The following is a 20027-nucleotide window of genomic DNA, read 5'->3' on the forward strand; positions in this document are numbered from 1 at the left end:
GGAAGCAGGGCGGCACGCATGCTCGGCTCTTGTCCAAAGAGGCTCAGGAGGTGTGGCATTGGGCCATTGCTCTGGGAATTCACATTACAGCTTACCGTCTGCTGGGGGTCCAGAATGTGCAGGCAGATGCTCTCAGCAGACACAGGGAGCAGTTGAACGAGTGGATGCTGAAGGAGTAGGTGACGAAGATCTTCAGGAAATGGGGGTTGCCCCCCTCGACTTGTTTGCCACGCCAAAGAACAAGCAGTGCCCATTGTTTGCCAGCAGAGTGGCTCATCCAGAGTCAAAAGGAGATGCATTCCCATGGACGGGCCTCTTCGGGTATGCGTTCCCTCCGTTTCCGCTGAGTCGGCAGACAATCTATTGGGTGCGCAAATACCCGTGCAAAGTGATCTTAGTCTCCTCATTTTGACCCAGACCGACGTGGTTCTCGAATCACCATCTAGCGGTAGAAGAGCCGCTTCGGCTGGGGGCTGAACAGGAGCTGCTATCGCAGGACGAAGGGAGAGTGTGGCATCACGATCCGGCATCTCTCAGCCTGGCTGCATGGCTCCTGACCAGAGTTCGGTCATCTCGGTATCTCACAGGAGTGCCGTCGGATCCTGGATTCGGCATGGGCGCCTTCCACTAATATCTCTTGCAGTAGAAAATGGGCAAGATTCTGTGCCTGGTGCGAACAGCAGCCGGGCGTGTGGCCATTGGAGGTTTTTCCGGCCCAGGTTCTTCCTTACCTGCTGCATCTGGCGCAGGGGGGGCCTGACGGTGTCTTCAGTCAAGGTGCATTTAGCGGACATTTCCAGATTCACCAGACTGCCCCATGCTGCTCCTCTGTTAAGTGACATTGGTTAAGCATTTTCTGATTATTTTTTTTATTTTTTTTTTCTTTTCTTTTCTGACCTTTTTCCCGGAGAAAAGGTTTGCTCCGGTATGGAGTCTCAATGTGGTTCTCGCTGCTCTCATTGAGCACATGTCAATGCCGTCCTTGAAGTTCTCCCGGTGGAAAGTCGCATTTCGAATGCATTCCCCATCTTTGACATGTAATGTCCACAGCTGTGCACTTCGGAAACTTTTTCGGCAGAGGGCATGTGGAAAAGGGTTCCCATTCACTGAGGTATTATGGAAAAATATCCCACTAATAAAGCAAAAAAGTTCTGGGGTTGACCCAGGTCAGGAAGATTTACCAGTTCTGTGCAAATCTTACCCAACAGTTGGGTCTCTGTCGGAGTCCAGACTTCACATACATCTTTTGGAGCCGGGAGCCATCAGGCTAGCCCTGAAGGCTTGCTGATGTTTGTGAGCGGAAAGAGTGTCCTGATCATGACGGACAACGCAATGGCCATGCATTACCTCAACAAAAAGGGGGGGTGGGGGGGTGTAGGGTCGCTCTCGCTGTGCAGGGAGGCGATGCAGCTCTGGTTCTGGCCAATACAGCAGGGAATCTCACTTTTGGGAGTTCATCTGGCTGGAGAGGAGAATGCCGCAGCAGACGCTTTTGAGCAGGCAGAGCGCGGCCTCCCACGTGTGGGAGTTGGCTCAGGAAGTCCTTCAGATCGTCTCCCTATGGGGAACCCCTCAAGTGGATCGACGGGTGCCAACCGGAAGTGCGAGACATATTGCTCAAGGGAATTTCCTCCGAGAGGAGCTTTAGGGGGTGTGTTCATCGTGGATTGGTCATTCCCACTTCTTTATGCGTTTCCTCCGGTCCCTGTCATTACTCAAGTTCTAAGGAGGTTGCAGAGGTTAGAGTCCCACATGATGATAGGGAGAATTCTCAGAAATGTGCTAATTCCCTCAACCTTAGAGACCCCCAGCAACTTTGCTGGATTTTGACGACTTGATTTTTTTTAACCTGGAGAGCCCTTTTTCCCCACTCATGTATTTTATTGTGATTTTGAACACGGTTTCTTTTGGTTTTGGAGTCTGACAAACTCCATAGGCATCATCTTTTACATTGTGTCACACAGCACCTTCAGTGCAATGACACAGATTTCCCAAATGTTTAAAATACCTTCTCTTGGATAAACTACTGTTTCCAAGAGCAGTAAAGTGAAATTGACTTTACTTACCACTGTAACTTGCTAGACCCAACACACCATAATCTTACAATAGAGTGCTGGAGGGGTTACCTAGTATCCCGTGTCTAGCTTCTCATGTAACATTTTTGTTAGCCTTTTCTCACTGAATGGCAGTGGTTTCGTATTAACTACCATGGTGTGCGTTTACCGCGGGCTGCGTTTGCAGCTACAATAAATCACCCATGGGTGCCATTTCTTTGTGGAAAGGTCCTTGAGATTTACTCTGCGCACCAAACCAGGTTTGGTCCCTTTGTTAGTTTTGTCTTTGGCAGGGTTCACTGGTGAGACCCGCCTCTGGCTCCAGTGTGTCTGGCAGGGGCAGGAAGTGAGGGAGGTGCTGGAAACTCCCTGTACTTGATCCCCTTGGTTACAGGAATGCACCCAAAGGTGATTGGCCGGCTGCCACCCTGCTGTGTGAGTGACAGCTAGGCTGCGAATGAATGGTAGAAACCTGCATAAAAGGCGAGGCTTTTTGGCTTGGAAGGCAGAGTCGACCACTGGTCGAAGGAATCCGAAGAACCTGGAAGAGACGCCTGATGCAAATCCTGGACTGTTCGTTTGCCCGGTGAAGCCCTGCTGCTGTGCTGAAGCTCCAAATTCGTTTCGACTAGAGCAGCCCTGCAAGGACGACTTCTCCCCTTGGGTTTGTGGGACCATTCGAACCCTAGACAAACTCATCTGGCAATCCTCTCAGAGCTGGCTGTAGTTTCATTGCTGCTGCAGGAACCGATTGCCAGGGAGAGGAACACCAGAATCGAGTGGGTCATCTTTAAGTCGGACCCGAGCTCCAGGAAGATCCTCCGGACTCCCATGAAGGACTGACCAAGCCTGAGCCACCTCAACAGAGTGCTGGACCCGACATGCGAGGGAAGTCCATAAGGTATCCGAGAACCGAGGTGGTGCTTTTTGTGAGAAGCTGAAATCACAAAGTGCCCCTGATCTGTAGTTTGCCCATTGATGCCGCTGACTTTCAATTTGTAGTGCAGGGGTCCCCAGACATCCTCCCTCTTGTCCCCACGAATGAGACCCAGGAACAGGATCTGCAGACCTACAACAGGAACAGAAGCCAGCTGGAAACAATTTCTTCAGACCGAAGGTACTGTAAAACTAAGGGGTACTTACCTCTTGTTGTGTAGCCTTGCTAGCTATCAGTTCAGACTTGTTTTGGTTGCTTTTGCAGAGTTGCTTGCAGCTTTCCCCATCACAAGCCTCCCAGCTTGTGGCCCAACAGTGATTTCATTTTCTGCAAAGATTACTAAAAACATTTTTGCAAAACGTTTTACTTAACTTCAATAAGTGTTTCAGCTCACCTAGACTTTTTGCTAAATTGACATTGGCTGTCCTGGCTCCCTGAAAGACTCTTCTAACCTCTTACTTCGTGTTTGAACTATCCCTCCAGAAAGTGTCACATTCTATAACTTGTGTAGCTGGGAAAGGGTTAATTTACTTTGCATTGGGGGGGTTTAAATGTACTTACCTGCTTCAGAATATTTAACCATTGTTTTATTCCCTAACCATTTCCTTTTGACCACAAAGTCAGTATTTCTCTAGATGTACCAGTGATATATTAATGTCCACAGTGTCCTAGTTATTTAAGTCCCCTCAGGGTGTAGGAAGTGTCTGTGTGTCAACCCAAATGGGTATCTACCTAGTTATTGAAACTGAGTGTATTTTTGAAGAATATTTTAAATGTTATATAATTGCTCCCTTCTAAGGCTTCGAAGGTCAACTCACTGTTAATTTTTATTAATAATTGTTTAATCAAGAAACCTTGAGTATCAGTGGTTATTTGGATACTTTTCACTTTGAAACTGTTACCACCCTACAGCTCACATTGACCCCTCTTGAGATGAGCCTGGCTGCTCACTCTATCAACTTGAGTAGTATGCTTATACCAACATTTGGGTTAACTATTGCCAAGAGGACAAGGCTGTGCAGTCTCCCGCAGGGTACTGCATACGATCTTGCCTAACACCTATGCAGAAGGCTAGCCTTAAAGCACTCGCCTTCAAGACTGCTTTGTTGGTGGCAATCGCATCAATAAGGATAGTTGGTGAATTGCAAGCCCTTACAGTTCAAGACCCATTTGTCACTATTCACATAGATAAGGTCATCCTGCGCACTCGCCCACGATTTGCGCCTACATTTATTTCAAAGTTCCATGTGAACCAGTGTTAGGGAGAATTCTCAGAAATGTGCTAATTACTACCTTAGAGACCCTCGGCAGCTTTGCTGGATTTTGAGGACTTGATTTTCTTAACCTGGAGAGAGTGTGACACTTTTAGCCCCCCTCATGTATTTTAATGTGATTCCTGAGCTTTGTGTTTCTTTTGGATATGGAGTCTGACAAACTCCATAGGCATCATCTTTTACATTGCGTCACGCAGCACCTTCTGTGCAGTGGCACAGGGAAGTCTTTCAGATTTCCCGAGGTTTAAATACCTTATCTGGGATAAATTACTGTTTCCCAGAGCAGTAAAGTGAAATTGACTTTACTTACATTTGTAACTTTCTAGACCCAGCACACACCATCTTACTATAGGGTGCTGGAGGGATTACCTAGTATCCCCTTTGTCTAGCTTCTCATGTAACAATTTGATGTTACCCTTTCCTCACTGAATGGCTGGTGGCAGAGTTTTCGTTTTAACTACCATGGTGTGCATTTACCGCTGGCTGCGTTCGCAGCTGCAGTAAAGCACCCAAGGGTGCCATTTTTGTCGAAATGGCCCCAGTCTTCTTTTTTTCGCCATTTCTTTGTGGAAATGTCCTTCTTGAGGTTTACTCTGCGCTCCAAACCAGGTTTGGTCCCTTTGCCTTTGGCGGGATTCATGAGTGAAGCCCGCCTCTGGCTCCAGGGCTTCTGGGGTGGGCAGGAAGTGAGGGAGGTGTCCGAAACTCCCTGTGCTTTAGTCTCCTAGGAGACCCAAATGCACTCTGGCCTGATTGGCTGGCTGACTGTCCGGCAAGGACAGCCACCCTGTTGGGTGACTGACAGCTAGGCTAGAATGAATGGGAGAGAACTGAATAAAAGGTGAGGCTTTTGGCTTGGAAGACAGTCGACCACTGGGCGAAGGACCCGAATAACTTGAAGAGGACGCCTGCTGCAACTCCTGGACCGTTGGTTTGCCCAGTGAAGCCCTGCTGCCGTGCTGACACTCCAAATTTGGATCGACCGAGAAGCCACTGCAAGGACAACTTCTCCCCTTGAGTTGGTGGGACCAATCAACTCCAAAGTAAGCCACCTGGACATCCTTCTCGGAGCTGGTTGAATTTCCTGCTGGAAATCGTATAGCCAGGGAGAGGAACACCAGATTGTGTGCGTTGCTTTTAAGCTGGCTTAGAGCTCCAGGAAGATCTGCGCACTCCCAGAAAGCAGGACTGACCGAGCCTGAGCCCTCGAGTGCGGGACCCCAGAAGCAAGGAAAGCCCATCTCGACAGCCAGAAAACAGTGTTGCTATTTGCAGTAGATGCGAGGAGCTGAAACACTGAATAGCCACTGATTTTCAAGATTGCCGGTTGCGAGTGGTGACCGTCCCATTGCAGTGCAGGAGTCACCAGTAGTCCTCCCTCTTGTCCCCACGACGGAGGCCCAGGAACAGTGAGCTCTGCAGAGCTGCTAAGGAACAGAAGTCCTCTGCTGCACCTGTTCTTCAATGCAAAGGTACTGTAAAAAGTCTGAGAGAACTTACCTCTTGCTGTAGAGTTGCTTGCATCTTCTACTACTCACAAGTCTAACCGCTTGTGGTGCTACATTTGATTCTTCCCTTCTTCAAAGACTTCTAAAACACTGTGCAAATACTTCTTCTACTTAGCTACCAAAGGTGCTTCATCCAATATAAGACTTTTGCCCATTGACTTTACCTTAGCCTATTATACTGAATTACTCTGCTTAGGGGATCCAAATGTATTTGCCTGCTCAAGAATATTTGTGGTCTCTTGTTTGTTCTAATCACATTTTCCTTTTACCAACTTCTAAGAGTTCTGAATGCCAACAGTAAGATATTAATGTCCTCAGCACTCTAGCTATTGAAGTCACCTGAGAGTGTAGGTTGTGGCTGTGGCTGTGGGCCATCCCAAAAGGGTCTTTACTGATTTAGAAACTAAGTGTGTACAGTATTGGAGTATATTTGTGTTACTATTATATTGCTCCCTTCTGAGGAAGGCTTATTTTAACTGATACATTTTAATAATGGTTTATTCAAGAAACCTTGTGTGTGAGTTTGTTTCAACACTTGTAACTGTGAATTCCTGTGTAACTCCCCTACAGCTCACATTGACCCCTCTTGAGATAAGCCTGGCTGCTCAACACACTATCAAAACTGTGTAGTACAAGCTTATACAAATGGTTGGGTTTCCTATTACCTGTAGCCAGGGTTGTTGTAGTGTTCCCAAAGGGTACTGCATATAATATTGCCTAACAACCAGTCCATAGAACTACCCACCTTTTTCCATAACGTGGTAGAAAGAAGTCTCCACACACTAGATGTGAGGAGAGCAGTGATCTCTTACCTGGAAATGACAAGACCACTAAGAAAGACAAACCAGTTTTTCCTTTCAGTTGCAGCTGGTAGAGAAGGGGACCCTGTCTCTAAATCAGCGATTTCAAAGTGGATCATAAACTGCATCACACTGTTGCACTCTTGCCAAGAGAGATCTGTCCTTCATGCCTAGAGCACACTCTACGCAGGGCACGGGCGGGGGGTACCATAGCATTCATTGTAAATGTTCCTCTTGAGTCCATTTGTAAAGCAGCAACCTGGAGTTCTGTAGACACCTTTTCACAACACTATTGCCTAAATACACTCTGGGTCGGACTCTCATGTGGGACAAGCGGTGCTAAGCCATCTTTTGGCTACTGTTCCTTCACACATCCCACCACCATCATACTGCTCGCTAGTCTATGCACAACATCTGACTCTAAGCAGATTAACAAGCATCAGAAGACATGCATTACTCACCGTAATAGTCTTTCTGATGATTGCATCGGCTTGGATTCACATGCGCCCACCCTTCCTCCCCTCTTGGAGTAGAAGGAACATAGGCATCTTACACCTTCTCTCTTCTGTACTCACTCAAGTTGACCATAAGGCTCCTTCACGGCAGAAAAAAACACAATCTGAGGGACCTCGACGTGTGAAGGGTTTTGGGTACCCTACACGTCATGTTGGGGATAGTATTAGTCACAACCATGTCGACGTCCCCTTTCGATCCTCGAAAGAAAGATGCAATACTCTGCGATTACCACTAGATATCGGACTATATGCACAGCATGTGAATCTAAGTAGATGCAATCATCAGAAGGGCCATTACGGTGAGTAATGCATGTCCTACATGAGTACATAGAAAAAGGGGCTGCCAAGTAACACCCCACCACTCCACATATCGGGTGTGCCGGATCTACAGAGAGAAAGGCAAGTAAAGTCATTTTCACTTTACAATTCTTGGAAACAGTACTTCTCACAAGAAAAGTTATTTAAACCTTATGAAAAATCTAAAGGTTCTCTCTGTGACACTGCACTGAAGGTGTTGTGTGTCACCATACAAAAAGTAGATGCCTATAGAGTTTGTCAGACTCCAAAAACAAAGGAAACAGATAATCCAAATCAGATCAAAATACATGAGTGAGAAAAATGTCTCTTCAGGGTGAAAATTAAAAAGTCAAGCAAAAGAGCTGGGGGTCTCCAAGGTTGAAGGGAATTGGCACAGAACTGAGAATTCTCCCTAACACCATAGAACTATGGAAGTAAAGTTGCTAAAAGAGAAGACTTTCCTAATCATTAACATTTGAGCAGTAAATTTCTGGACAGACAGAAAGCACTTTCTCTATGGAAGACGAGTTATTTTTCTGAGAGGGGGTAAATGTCATATTAGTATGGAGAAGGGGGAATGAGAAATACTGTTGGATATATTCCCTCGTAGTCCTGTTTAGAGCCATTGAATTTAAAGCAATTTGTCCGCCTTCTCGGCTGGTACTCTGAAGCGGCATGTTCCTAATTGCAGAGCAGTACAAAAGTATAAAACATTGAGAATCAATGCAAATTACCTGCTTGTTATGTACAAAGGGAGGCTTTCACATAACCAGTAGTTTAAAGGTAAAGAACCTTTTATTTGCAAGTTGATGACATAAGACGACCCCCAGCAGGAGGAGTACAATCTTCCCACTAAGGCCCTGCTTCTTCACTGGCTCTCCTTGGAACCCTGCTACATAAGATGCAGTTCTATGTTCTATAGTATCTAAGTGACAATAGACATAGTGAAGGAAATATTATACACTCATGGTTTAACAGGTAAACATTGGAAACACTGCACATCCTAACACCTCGCCTCCTTAAACATAACAAGTAACTGTGTGGGTGAGGACCCACTAAAATTGAAACCTGTAAAACACATATTGAACTGAAATTGAAACCTGTAAAATAAATATTATACACTCGTGGTTTAACAGGTAAAACATTGGATGCGCTGCAAGTCCTGGCACAAATCAAGAGCATAGATATATGACATCTAGTGGTTGATTAGGTAGAGTCACAAGAAAGTCCCTGTCTCCAACTAACTGAAGACAAATTAACATTGAAACGGAAAAGCCACCCTTTCCTTATTCCAAATAGCTCCTCCTTTGACCAACACTGATGAACCCAAGTCTTTCACCACTTGCTTGGGTTCAGAAAACGAGGCTCCTTTACGAACTTTGGTGGGGAGCTTGACTTTAATCCAATCACCCTCTTTGACCTTGAGTTCCCTACAACAATTCTTCTGATCATACCTCTCCTTGGATCTAACTCCAGCTTCAAAAATTCTCCTTTTTTACACACTCTAGATCCACATCCACCATTTTTGATTTGCCCATCCAACCTGGACATAAATGAGTATTTGGTTTTCTTCCTCTCAAGATCTCAAATGGACTCACGCCTGTGACACTATGGGTAGTTAGCCTATACTGGAACGTGCGTTCCATCACTGTTCTCACCCAATCTCCTCCAGTAGCCACCGCTATCCTAATAGCCTCCATCAGAGTCCTATTAAATCGTTCCACACACCCATTACTCTGGGGATGATATAAAGAAGTATTCACCTGCTCAATCCCATGATTCTCTAAGAATTCTTTAAACTCTCTGGAAACAAGTTGGGTCCCATTGTCAGACAAACACTTTCTTGGAAACCCTTCTCTCCAAAACAGTTGTTCCAAAAATCTGATTATACTACTACTGGATATGTCCTTGAGTACACATACCTCCGGCCATTTTGATAATAAATCCATGACTACTAATAGGTAGCTATCTCTGCCACCACCAATATTAAATGGACCGAGGAGATCCAACGCAATTTCGTCCCAAGGGACACGCGGGGACTCCCTCACTACCATGGGAACTTTTTGCACTTTCAAGCCTTTGTTTCCCTCAATACATTCCACACAGTCTTTGACTTGTTCCTCTATGTCCTTTTCGATACCAGGCCACCAAAATTCAGACCTCACAAGTCCCTTCGTCCTGGTCAGACCTAAATGCCCAACATGGGCCAACTCGAAGACAGACTTCCTCATACCGACTGGCACAACCATCTGGTGACCCTTGTATAAATAACCATCCTGAATCCATAGCTCCTCCCTCACTTTGGCAAAACCATTCATCTCGCCCCTGTGGCTCTTAATTTTACCTTCTGCAACCAGAGTAAGTACTCCTTGATATACAACATCCTCCGTGCAAGACACATCCCACTCACTTTTCTTTAATGTTTCATGCACCTGGAATATTTCTGCACTCTCCTCTGAACTTGTAAAGTCACTATCGTCAAATTTCCCTCTGGACAGATCTAGACAAGGCGTCTGCAACCACATTAACCTCCCCCTTTACATGGAGCATGGTATACTGTAACCCTTGCAATGCCGTGACCCATTTCATAATGCGTCTTGACACTCCCTCCAAACCACCTTTCGTAAAAATTCCAACCAAGGGTTTATGGTCAGTGCAAATGGTGAAACCCCTCCCCCACAAGAATCTTTTAAATTTCTCGACACCCCAAACGCATGCTAGAGCCTCCTTCTCAATAACTGAATATCTAGATTCTGGGCCCTTCAAAGACCTGGACGCAAAAGCCACAGTCTGTAAACCTGTCTGATCCTCCTGCATCAGAAGAGCCCCAACACCATAATCACTGGCATCAACAAAAAGCAATGTGCGTTTACTTTCCTCAAATATTTTCAAAATGGGAGCATTGACAATAGCCTCTTTTATCATCAAAAATTCTTTCTTGCACCGGTCACACCATTTAAAAACGACTCCTTTGCGAGTGAGAAATCTCATATTCCTCGACATTTCTGCTAACCCCTTGACAAATTTGCCATAAAACTTCACCAGTCCCAAAAATGATAGTATGTCCCCTTTAGACTTAGGCTCCTCCATTCTTTTTATGGCCTCAATAGCCTCCTCCTTGGGTCTAACCCCTTCCCCAGTGATCTCATGACCCAGGTACACCACTTTGTTGGCTTTAAAAGTACATTTTTCCAAGGCAACGGTGAGGCCTGCCTCCTTCAAAATATCCAAAACTCTTTTCAAACGAACATCATGCTCCTTCTCATCGCTCCCACATACAAGAACATCATCCTGATAACACATCACCCCTTTTTCACCCCCAATTAATTTATGCATAATACTCTGAAACACACTTGCGGCTGAGACCAAACCAAATGGCATGCGAACACACCTGAACAATCCAATCGGGGTGATGAAGGCGGTGAGATCCCTGGAATTAGGGTGCAATTCAACCTGATGGTAGGCCGATTTAAGATCTAGTATGGAGAACACTTTTGACCCAGCTACTCCCACCATCAAATCATCTATTCGGGGAAGAGGAAACCTGTCTGCCACAACAATGCTGTTTAGATGTCTAAGATCTATACAGAGCCTCAAAGACCCATTGCCTTTTCTGACTACAACTATAGGAATGACCCATTCAGATGCTTCTATCTTTTCAATGACACCATCTCTTTCCATTCTCTTGAGTTCTTCCTCTACATCTCCTCTAAGAGCAAGAGGAATAGTTCGCAGTTTTGCAATCTTAGGGACAGCTCCTTTCTTTAGGCGAATTACATGTACAAAGCCCTTAAGACACCCCAATTTCCCAGATAACGTGGTTTGTATCTCTGTGGGCTCTCCTCCCGCAACAGACATTACCTGCTCGGGATGACTTGCCGCAAGCCTTATCTTCAATTCAGCTTGATCACTGCATGACAACAATTCACCCCCTCTGTTGGTAACATACACACAACCTTTGGCCTTCCTGTCCTTAAACTGTAATTCAGCATCAAAGCAACCTATAATATCTATGGGAACATCTCCATAAGCATTTGCTTTAACAGTATTTTCCCACAGAGTACAACTATCGAATTTGTTCCTCCACACTTCCACACTTATCAAGGGGTAGTCAGCACCACTATCCATTAGCATGCGTACGGGTACACCTCGAATTATAACCTCAGCATAAGGTTTCTGCATTTTCACTCTGCCATTGACAGCATTCACTGTAAATACCACTTCTCTGCCATCCTCACAATATGACTCATCTTCATAACTTGCACTTATTTCATGCACTTGATTTGACCCAGCATTAAAATTTCTACAACATCGGGCAATGTGCCCTCTCACACCACACTCATTGCATATGATATGAATAGCAAAGCAATCCTTATCCGAGGCTATATGCGACAAGCTTCCACATCTAAAGCATCTTCTCCCTGGAAAACTTCTGGATTGTCCTGAATCCCTAACCATCTTGAAAGAATTCATGTCTTTGGGAATCCCTCTGCTATCTTTTGCAGGAACCCATTGACGCCATCCTCTGCCAGTTGCCGGTCTGTTCTCTTCGCTCCTTTTAGCATTCTGCGAGGCGCGTCTTGGATTCCACATACTCTGCCTCTGAACAACCTTTGACACCTTCAGCACTGAACCCTGACTCTCATCCAACTTGGGTTTACCATTGTTCACAGTATCCGATTGAAGAACTTCAATGCACTTATCTGTGTTCCACCATTTTCGCTATCTCAATTGCTCGATCCAAAGTGGGGTTCCTCTCTTTCCATAGTTCTTTCCTAATACTGTCATTGGAACATTTAATCATTAGCTGGTCTCTCAAGTGCTCATCCTGACAGTGAGTGAATTTGCATTTCACTGCTAAGCCCCTTAAAGCCGTGACAAAATCCTCGATACTTTCCCCATTCTTCTGCTCTCTCGTGGCAAATTTATATCTTTCCAATATAATGTTCTCCTCCACTCTAAAATGCCTGTCCAGTTTGGCTAATGTCCTTTCATATGGACCAGCATCCAAAATGTCAGAAGGCTCCGGCAATCTCTTTAAGACCTCTTGGCCTGCAGTTCCCAAACAGTGAAATAGCAATGCCTCCTTGCGCTCATTGGAGTAGTTGGCACCAAACACTGCTAAGGCATATTTGCTGAATCCTTCCTTCCAGTCTTCCCATCTAACCCTGGGTTCACCTGGCACTGCCAGAAAAAACACAGGAGCAGGCACATTTGCCATGTCTCAAAGTTGCAGAATAGAATAACAAGCTTGCAATTCTGGTTTAACCAATAGAGCTCCCACCCAAACAGGTAGGTGACACTAATTAAAAGATAGCTGCTTGGTTATGTACTCACCCTGGAGCGCCTCACCAGGGTCATCGGCGGCGACTCCTTTCTCAACCTTGCTCAGTGTGGGGCCAGGGTGTCCAATGGCCGCTCGGGAAACACACAACCCAAAATCCAATTATAAAAGTGCCAAAGCCGTGTCTTTGCCAGCCCGGTCTCCACAAGTTCAACAAAATTGCCGGGGTCCAATTCCAGCTCCCATAGACCACGGAGCCTCCAGGGGTTTTCCTCTGGCGCTAGCAATGTCCCTCCGGTGGATGCCACACACTGGATGTCAGGCCGTCAATAATCCACTGAAAAAGGCCCTCCCTAAGGCAAGTCAGGCTGGCTCCGCTCCACAGCCAGCACACTAGATCTGTAGAAAAGGCGCTGGGGATCGTCCTCCGGGTCCCAGTCAAAATCCTTGTCGCCAAATGTTATGTACAAAGGGAGGCTTTCACATAACCAGTAGTTTAAAGGTAAAGAACCTTTTATTTGCAAGTTGATGACATAAGACGACCCCCAGCAGGAGGAGTACAATCTTCCCACTAAGGCCCTGTTTCTTCACTGGCTCTCCTTGGAACCCTGCTACATAAGATGCAGTTCTATGTTCTATAGTATCTAAGTGACAATAGACATAGTGAAGGAAATATTATACACTCATGGTTTAACAGGTAAACATTGGAAACACTGCACATCCTAACACTGCTGGACTCTGCCGCCCTCTTCAATACGTTGCAATTGGCCTAGTTTAGACTGTAATTTATTTGCTCCTAGTGCTGACGTTCATCTTCCTTGTTGTAGAGTATGTGGATAACCTGAAGGATGAGGCCCTGGTGTGTGAAGTTATCGACCGTGCACTGACCTACCTGGAAGAAAAAGGTACAACTGAGGAAATCTGCCGTATCTACCTCAGACGCATCATGCACACCTACTTCAAGTTTGACTACAAGGCTCACCAACGCCAGCTCGCAAAGGCACAGGAGTCCAAGGTATGCCAGTATGACTAGTGTTTGCACATTGAGGGACAAGACTAGTATTGAATGTATTCCGTGCCAGCCTGACCTGCAGTTGCTTTCCGTATTAGTACTCAGTTGGACCTGATTGTGGATAATGATGCATTGGCCTCTAGTCCCCTGCATTGGGGGCCATATACTTCAGTCTTGCTCTGTGTTCTTGAGCATCGTTCATTGTGTTTGTCTCAAAGGTTGCTCACACTGTTGTTCCCTGGGATGTCTCGGGCTGCGGTCTCATAACTGCCTCTTGCATTTTAAAGACCTGACTCTACTGCCTTATTGAAATGTGTGTTCTTTTGGGGCAAAGGGAAGGTTTTACCTCTTCATTCTATCTCAGTCGGAACAGGACCAGGCGGAGAACGAGGCAGAGGACAGCGCTTTGCTGATGGACCGTCTCTGCAAGTACATCTATGCCAAGGACCGTACTGATCGTATCCGTACCTGTGCCATCCTGTGCCACATTTATCACCATGCCCTGCACAACCGCTGGTTTCAGGCCCGAGACCTCATGCTCATGTCCCACCTCCAAGACAACATCCAGCATGCTGATCCTCCTGTGCAGGTAAATTCCTAATCCATCAGCCTGCGTTGTTAAGAATCATAGATCACATCCTACATCTTCCAGGCCAGATCATTATTAGAAAAAATAGTTTTCTGGGACGTTATTTGATATTTTTACTACTGTTACAACTTTGATGTATTGAGCGGTGAGTGGTTATTCGGTGGTTTGAACAGACGTGAAGTAGCAAGATGTTAGGGGATTTTACTAGTGTCACTTTCTGTGATAGGATTTGGGAAAACCCACCAAGGGTGTACAGTGTTAAACCTCTTGGGATCAGCCTGAGCTAACCAAGGGAATGGTAGACTTGCTAGCAGCCAGGCTTAGTCTAAGGAGGGAGGAGGGCTGTAGTGTGGTACACAGACCTCGTAGCATACCTAAGTTCAATAAAGCACTTGCACACTGAGGAGTTATATAAAAATAGACCTTTATTATCAACTCCAAGGCACACTATTGCAATACTAAGTTCAGGTAGTGTTAGGCAGAATTGCATGCAGTACCCTCTGGCACCACCACATAGAATTAGGACTACAGGTGAGAACAAAAAACCAACCTTTGGTGTAAGTCTGTACTACACAGTTTTGTGGTAGCGAGCTGAGCAGCCAGGCTTATCTCAAGAGGGAATTTGAGCAGTACAAGAGGTTGCACAGAGGTCTTACAATCAGTGGTTTAAGTAGACACTTCTACTCAAGGTTTCTTGGTAAAACATGTGTTAATGCATTACACTATCATTTAGAAAACATTCACTAGAAGGGGGCAACTTAGTATTATACACACACACTCCAAAAGCAAACCAATATGTTTCTGAACAAATTAGGCTCTCCTGAAATAGGAGCAAAATGGCATTTCAGTTAATGTCAATGGGAGCAAAAAGGCACAAGTTAGCAGAATAGATCAGAAATACTTTCTTAGGCAGTGCAAATAGTCTATAGTTCACTAAAGGACTCGATTAATTTCAATAGGCGTAGGCCAACGTCAATGGACTAGTGTCTTGGATAGGAAAGGGTAGTTCTTTAAGTAAACAGTAAAGTCTTTGCCAAAGTACTCTGTAGCTGATTAGGCCTGCAAGTTGGGAAAGTTCCATGAACTTTCACTGCGAGAGAAGCATTCTCTCAATCGGGTTGGCACAGTACCTTCGTCTGAGGCAAAAGATGCAGCTGAAGATGTTGGTTGCTGGCAGTTCCTGCAGATCTCACTGTTCCTGAGCCTCGGTTGTGGGGGCAAGAGGGAGGACGTCGGGATCCCTGCACTGCAGGGGATCATCAGAATACGCGGACAAAATGGAGTCACTTCAGTTCGTGTAGCTGTTCATCAAGCACACAAGCTGGTGTCCTTTCCCCCTGGTTAATCCTAACCAGCTTCAAGAATGGTATCCAGGTGGCTTACGAGTTGATTGGTCCCACCAACTCAAAGGGAGAAGTTGTCCTTAAAGGGGCTTCTCTGTCGAGATGAACTTGGCAATTCAGACCAGCAGCAGGGCTTCACCGGGAAAACCAACGGTCCAGGAGTTGCATCAGCAGTCCTCTTCCAGCTCGTCTTCGGTTCTTTCGTTCCAGTGGTCTACTTTGCTTTCCATTCCAGGAGACTCGCCTTTTAAACAGTTTTCTCCCTTTCATTCCAGCCTAGCTGCCACTCACCCAGCAGGGTGGCTGTCCTTGCCAGTCAGCCAGCCAATCACCCCAGAGGCATTTGGGTCTCCTAGGAGACTAAGCACAAGGAGTTTCGGGCACTTCCTGCCCACCCCAGACACTCTGGCGCCAAAGGCGGTCTTCAGTCCTGAAGCCCGCCAAAGGCGATGAAACAAAGGAACCAAACCTGGTTTGGCACGCAGAGCAAAACTCTAAAAGGACCTTTCCATAAAGAAATGGGGGAAAAATAAGACTGTCCCGTTTAAACAAAGGGGGCTCAGACGCTATCTGCGATTTAACGCTACTGGTGTTCGCGGTCAGGAAAAATCATGGTTGTTTGTTGCAAAACCACTGCCACCAGCCATGTTAAAGGACATTGTACCGCGCACTATCACAACCGTAGTGGTCCCTTGGCGCTCTGGCGGCTCTGAAAAAGGGGCAGGGGTGTTAAGTTAGTGGGAGGAGGCAGGAAAAGTGCAAGAGAGCAGTGATGTGCTGTTGGCGGCCTCAGCCCGGTGGGTCCGTTGGCTGCGCCTGGGGTGTTTGCGGCCGGTAGTCGTGTACTGTTGTGCAAGGCTATGTGTGTTTTTGTTTTGTTGCAATGTAGTGAAGTTTGTGCGGTTTGTTGTGCTGTAGGTTTTGGTTGTGTTTGGTTTGGAGTTTGAGAGGTGTATGCAGAAAGTGAAATTGTTAGTAGCGTTGGTTAGTTTGCATCTCTATCCTGAATTGAAGAACTCAGCTTGCGAAGTCTCTCCTGTTGCGGCTCTATCCTGATCTGGGTCTGACTGGCCTACAGGTTCCTTACTCCTCTGGCCACCACCTCTAAAATGCTCTATCATGGCTCCCTTGTCCTCCATTTAGACTAGTGGCCAGTGCATCTGTTAATGACAACCTCTCAGGTAGTGGGGATGATTGTCAATGTCTCGATAATTCCACACCAACGTGGTACCTGGCGGTAATTAGATTACGGGACGGACGAAAGTGTAGGTGGGATTGTATGGGTTAGTTGACTCTGTCTCCGTGTGTGCCGCCTGTGTTCCTGTTTATCCGATGTCACCCGTCCAGCTGCCGTGGGCTTTACTCTCCCCGGTCAGGGATGTCTGTGTCTTTCCGGTTTAGTTATCCTTTTTACCAGTTTCGTTTTTCAGGTTTAGTCTGTGGTGTTGTAGAGCCAGGTTTTTAGTGATTTCCTGAATTTTAGGTGATCTTCAGTGTTTATTTCCTTTGGCATGTTGTTCCAGGTTCTTGCGGCTAAGTGGTAGAAGGAGGTGCCTCCAAGTTTTTTCTTGAGGTATGGTTTGAGTTCCAGGTGGATTTCGTTGCTCGATTGGCGGGGTCTCGTTGGTTTGTAGACTGTTATTTTCTTTTGTAGGAATTCTGCTCCTTGTCCACTGATTGCCCTGTGCGTTATGCACATTGTTTTGAAGGTGATGCGATGTTTAACTGGGAGCCAGTGTAGGGTTTTTAGGGCTGGAGTGATGCAATCTCTTCTGGATAGTTTGAGGAGTAGACTTGCTGCTTCATTTTGGATCCGTTGCATTTTCTTCAAGAGTTGTTGGTATTCCGAGATAGAGGCTGTTTGCATAGTCTATTTTAGACATGATTAGGGCGACGATGGTGAGTGTTTTGTGCGCGAAGGAGAGGAAAGGTAGAATTCTTCTTACCGTCCGTAGGAGGAAAAAGCATTTCTTCACTGTTGCATTTATTTGTGGCTCCAGGGTTAGGTTGTTGTCCATTAGGACTCCCAGATTTTTTACTACCTTCGATGGTGTTGGTGAGTTTCCCATTTCCGTAGGCCATGGGATGGTGGTTTCGTTCTCTTGGTCTTTCGATACGATTATGATTTCTGTCTTTCCTGGGTTGATTTTCAGGTTGTTGGCATCCATCCAGTCGAAGACTTCTTTTAGACAGTCGGTAAGGGTTGAATGGTCGGCATCAGTTTGTATATGATCCGAGTGTCATCTGCGTAGTTGTAACATGTAATGTTGTATTTTTTGAAGATTCTGTTGACCGGAGTCTGGTAGATGTTGAAAGATTGTGAGGATCCTTGTGGTACTCCACAATCGTTAACTTGTGGAGTGGATTTGAAAGGTTTTATCCATACAGTTTCTGTTCTGTCAGCTAGGAATGATTTGGTCCAGCGTAGTGCTGTGTCTGTTATGTCTGTTTTCTAGTCTTTTGGTCTCAGGGTGTCGTGGCTAACTGTGTCAAAGGCTGTGGAGAGGTCGAGCAGAATAAGGGCTGAAGTAGTGTTTGAGTCTGCGTTAGTTTTGAGGTCGTCCCAGATGGATAGTAGTGCTGTTTCCGTTCCTCTTGCTGGTCTAAAACCGATTTGAGCTTGGTCCAGCAGGTGGTGTTTTTCTACGTGTTCTTCGGTTAGTTTATATACACGTAGGTTTCTAGAAGTTTCGCTGGGTTGGGGATGTTAGAGATCGGCCTGTAGTTGGAAAGTTCATCTACGTCACCACTTGTGTTTTTTAAGAGTGGCTTGATGTATGCTGATTTGAAGATTTTCGGTACAGTCCCTGTTGATGGCGATAGATTTAGGTTTCTGTATTCTGCTGGCCATCCTTGCGCGAGGATTGATTTGTAGATGTCTGGGGGACATGGGTCCATGGGTGATCCTGCTTTCTTGCTTCGTTTAACCAGCATTGCGAATGTCTCTGCTGATATTTCAGGAAAGCTTCAGAGTTTGTGTTAAGGTTCCGAGTTGGGTTTGCTGGGTTGTATGTTGTGGTTGGTTGGTCGCTTTTGTATGGTTTGACGGATGTCGTTTTTTTTTTTGCCAGGTCGTTGCATAGTTTTCTTGAGGGGGTTGGGGTGTTATCACAGCCTGGTCGGTTTCTCATTTCTTCAATGATGCAAAACATTTCTTTTTGTGTGTTGGTGGCATTGTTGATTCTGTCATCGTAGTGTCTTTTCTTTGCCTTTTGAATTTCATTCTTGTATGCGCGGATTTGTTTCTGGTACAGTGTTTTTTCCCTGGGTTGTTTTCTTTCCTCCATTCCAATTCCATGTTTCTCTTTTCCTTCATGTCGTTTAATAGTGGGGTGAACCATTTTGCCATTGCTTTTTTTTTTTTTTTTTTGATGGGGTGAACGGTTTTTCCGGGGCGATCTTGTCTATCGTATCTGCGATCCATTTGTGCAGTATTTCTGCTTTGCCGTCTAGGTCAGCTAGCTCCAGTTCTGTAGTTGAGGATTTCGTTAATTCCAGTTGTTCGAATATGTTGCTTTCTTTGACGCATTTCCAGTCTCTTTTGGTGGTGGTTGTGAGTTTTGGATGTTGGATGTAGGCTTGAGTAGGCAGAGTGATCACGAATGGGATGATGAGATGGTCGCTCCACAGTATTTGTATCGGAGGTGCCGTGGTGATGAGTTTTTCTTTGGCGAAAATTGCGTCTAGGGTGTGACCTGCTGAGTGCGTTGCTCCTTTGAGTAGTTGTCGTAGTTTTATGGTGCTGAGTTGTTCAATTAGTGAGTTTTGGGAGTTGGCATGGCTGTCTTCAAACCATATGTTGAAGTCCCCAAGGATGATTAGGTGTTCGTGGTTCATGGCTAAATTGGTGATGGCTTCTATGAATTTATCGACGAATGTTGCATCATATGTTGGTGGTCTGTATACCAGGATGATTGTGATGTTGGTTTTTGGGCTCGCTGTTAGGTGAATTACCATGGTTTCGCAGTTGAGGATGTTGAGTGGTTGATCAGTTTTTATTTTCAGGTGTTCTTTGAATGGTATAGCGATGCCTCCCCCTTTTGTTTTTCCTGTTTATTTGTAGGCATTTGAAGTCTGTCGGAAGGCAGCTTTGGAGTGTGATTTTGTAGTTGTCGTCCAACCATGCTTCTGTGATGAACAGGATGTCAATGCCGTTGTCGTCGAGTAGGTCGAAGATCTCTGTTGAGTGTTTTGATATGGATCTTGCGTTTATTAGATTACAGTGAAGTTTGGAGGTGTTGTTTGGTTTGGGTTTTGTCGAGGTCGTCTTCCGCTCGGTGTTGAGGTTTCCTTCTTGGTCGGTCACTTGCTGGGCTGCGGGGTTTGGGGTGTCAGCGTCTTCGAAGAGTTCTTCTAGGTTTTGTCTTGGGTTTTTTGTGTTTATCGGGTTCGTCTTCCTGGGGTTGTGGTTGTT

At 45.7% G+C, this 20027-nt stretch overlaps 1 protein-coding gene across 1 annotated transcript in view; it reads left to right on the forward strand.

The window, feature by feature from the left end:
* EIF3CL (eukaryotic translation initiation factor 3 subunit C like) overlaps window positions 1-20027 on the forward strand; it is a 384931-nt gene that overhangs the window by 248598 nt on the left and 116306 nt on the right. The window contains exons 14-15 of the mRNA XM_069652105.1: window positions 13497-13684; window positions 14046-14270. Coding sequence (XP_069508206.1) covers window positions 13497-13684; window positions 14046-14270 — 413 coding nt within the window. The remainder of the gene's footprint in view (window positions 1-13496; window positions 13685-14045; window positions 14271-20027) is intronic.

This window comes from Ambystoma mexicanum, chromosome 3p, assembly GCF_040938575.1.
Source record: "Ambystoma mexicanum isolate Mex_15411 chromosome 3p, UKY_AmexF1_1, whole genome shotgun sequence".
In the NCBI taxonomy this organism is placed as follows: Eukaryota; Metazoa; Chordata; class Amphibia; order Caudata; family Ambystomatidae; genus Ambystoma; species Ambystoma mexicanum.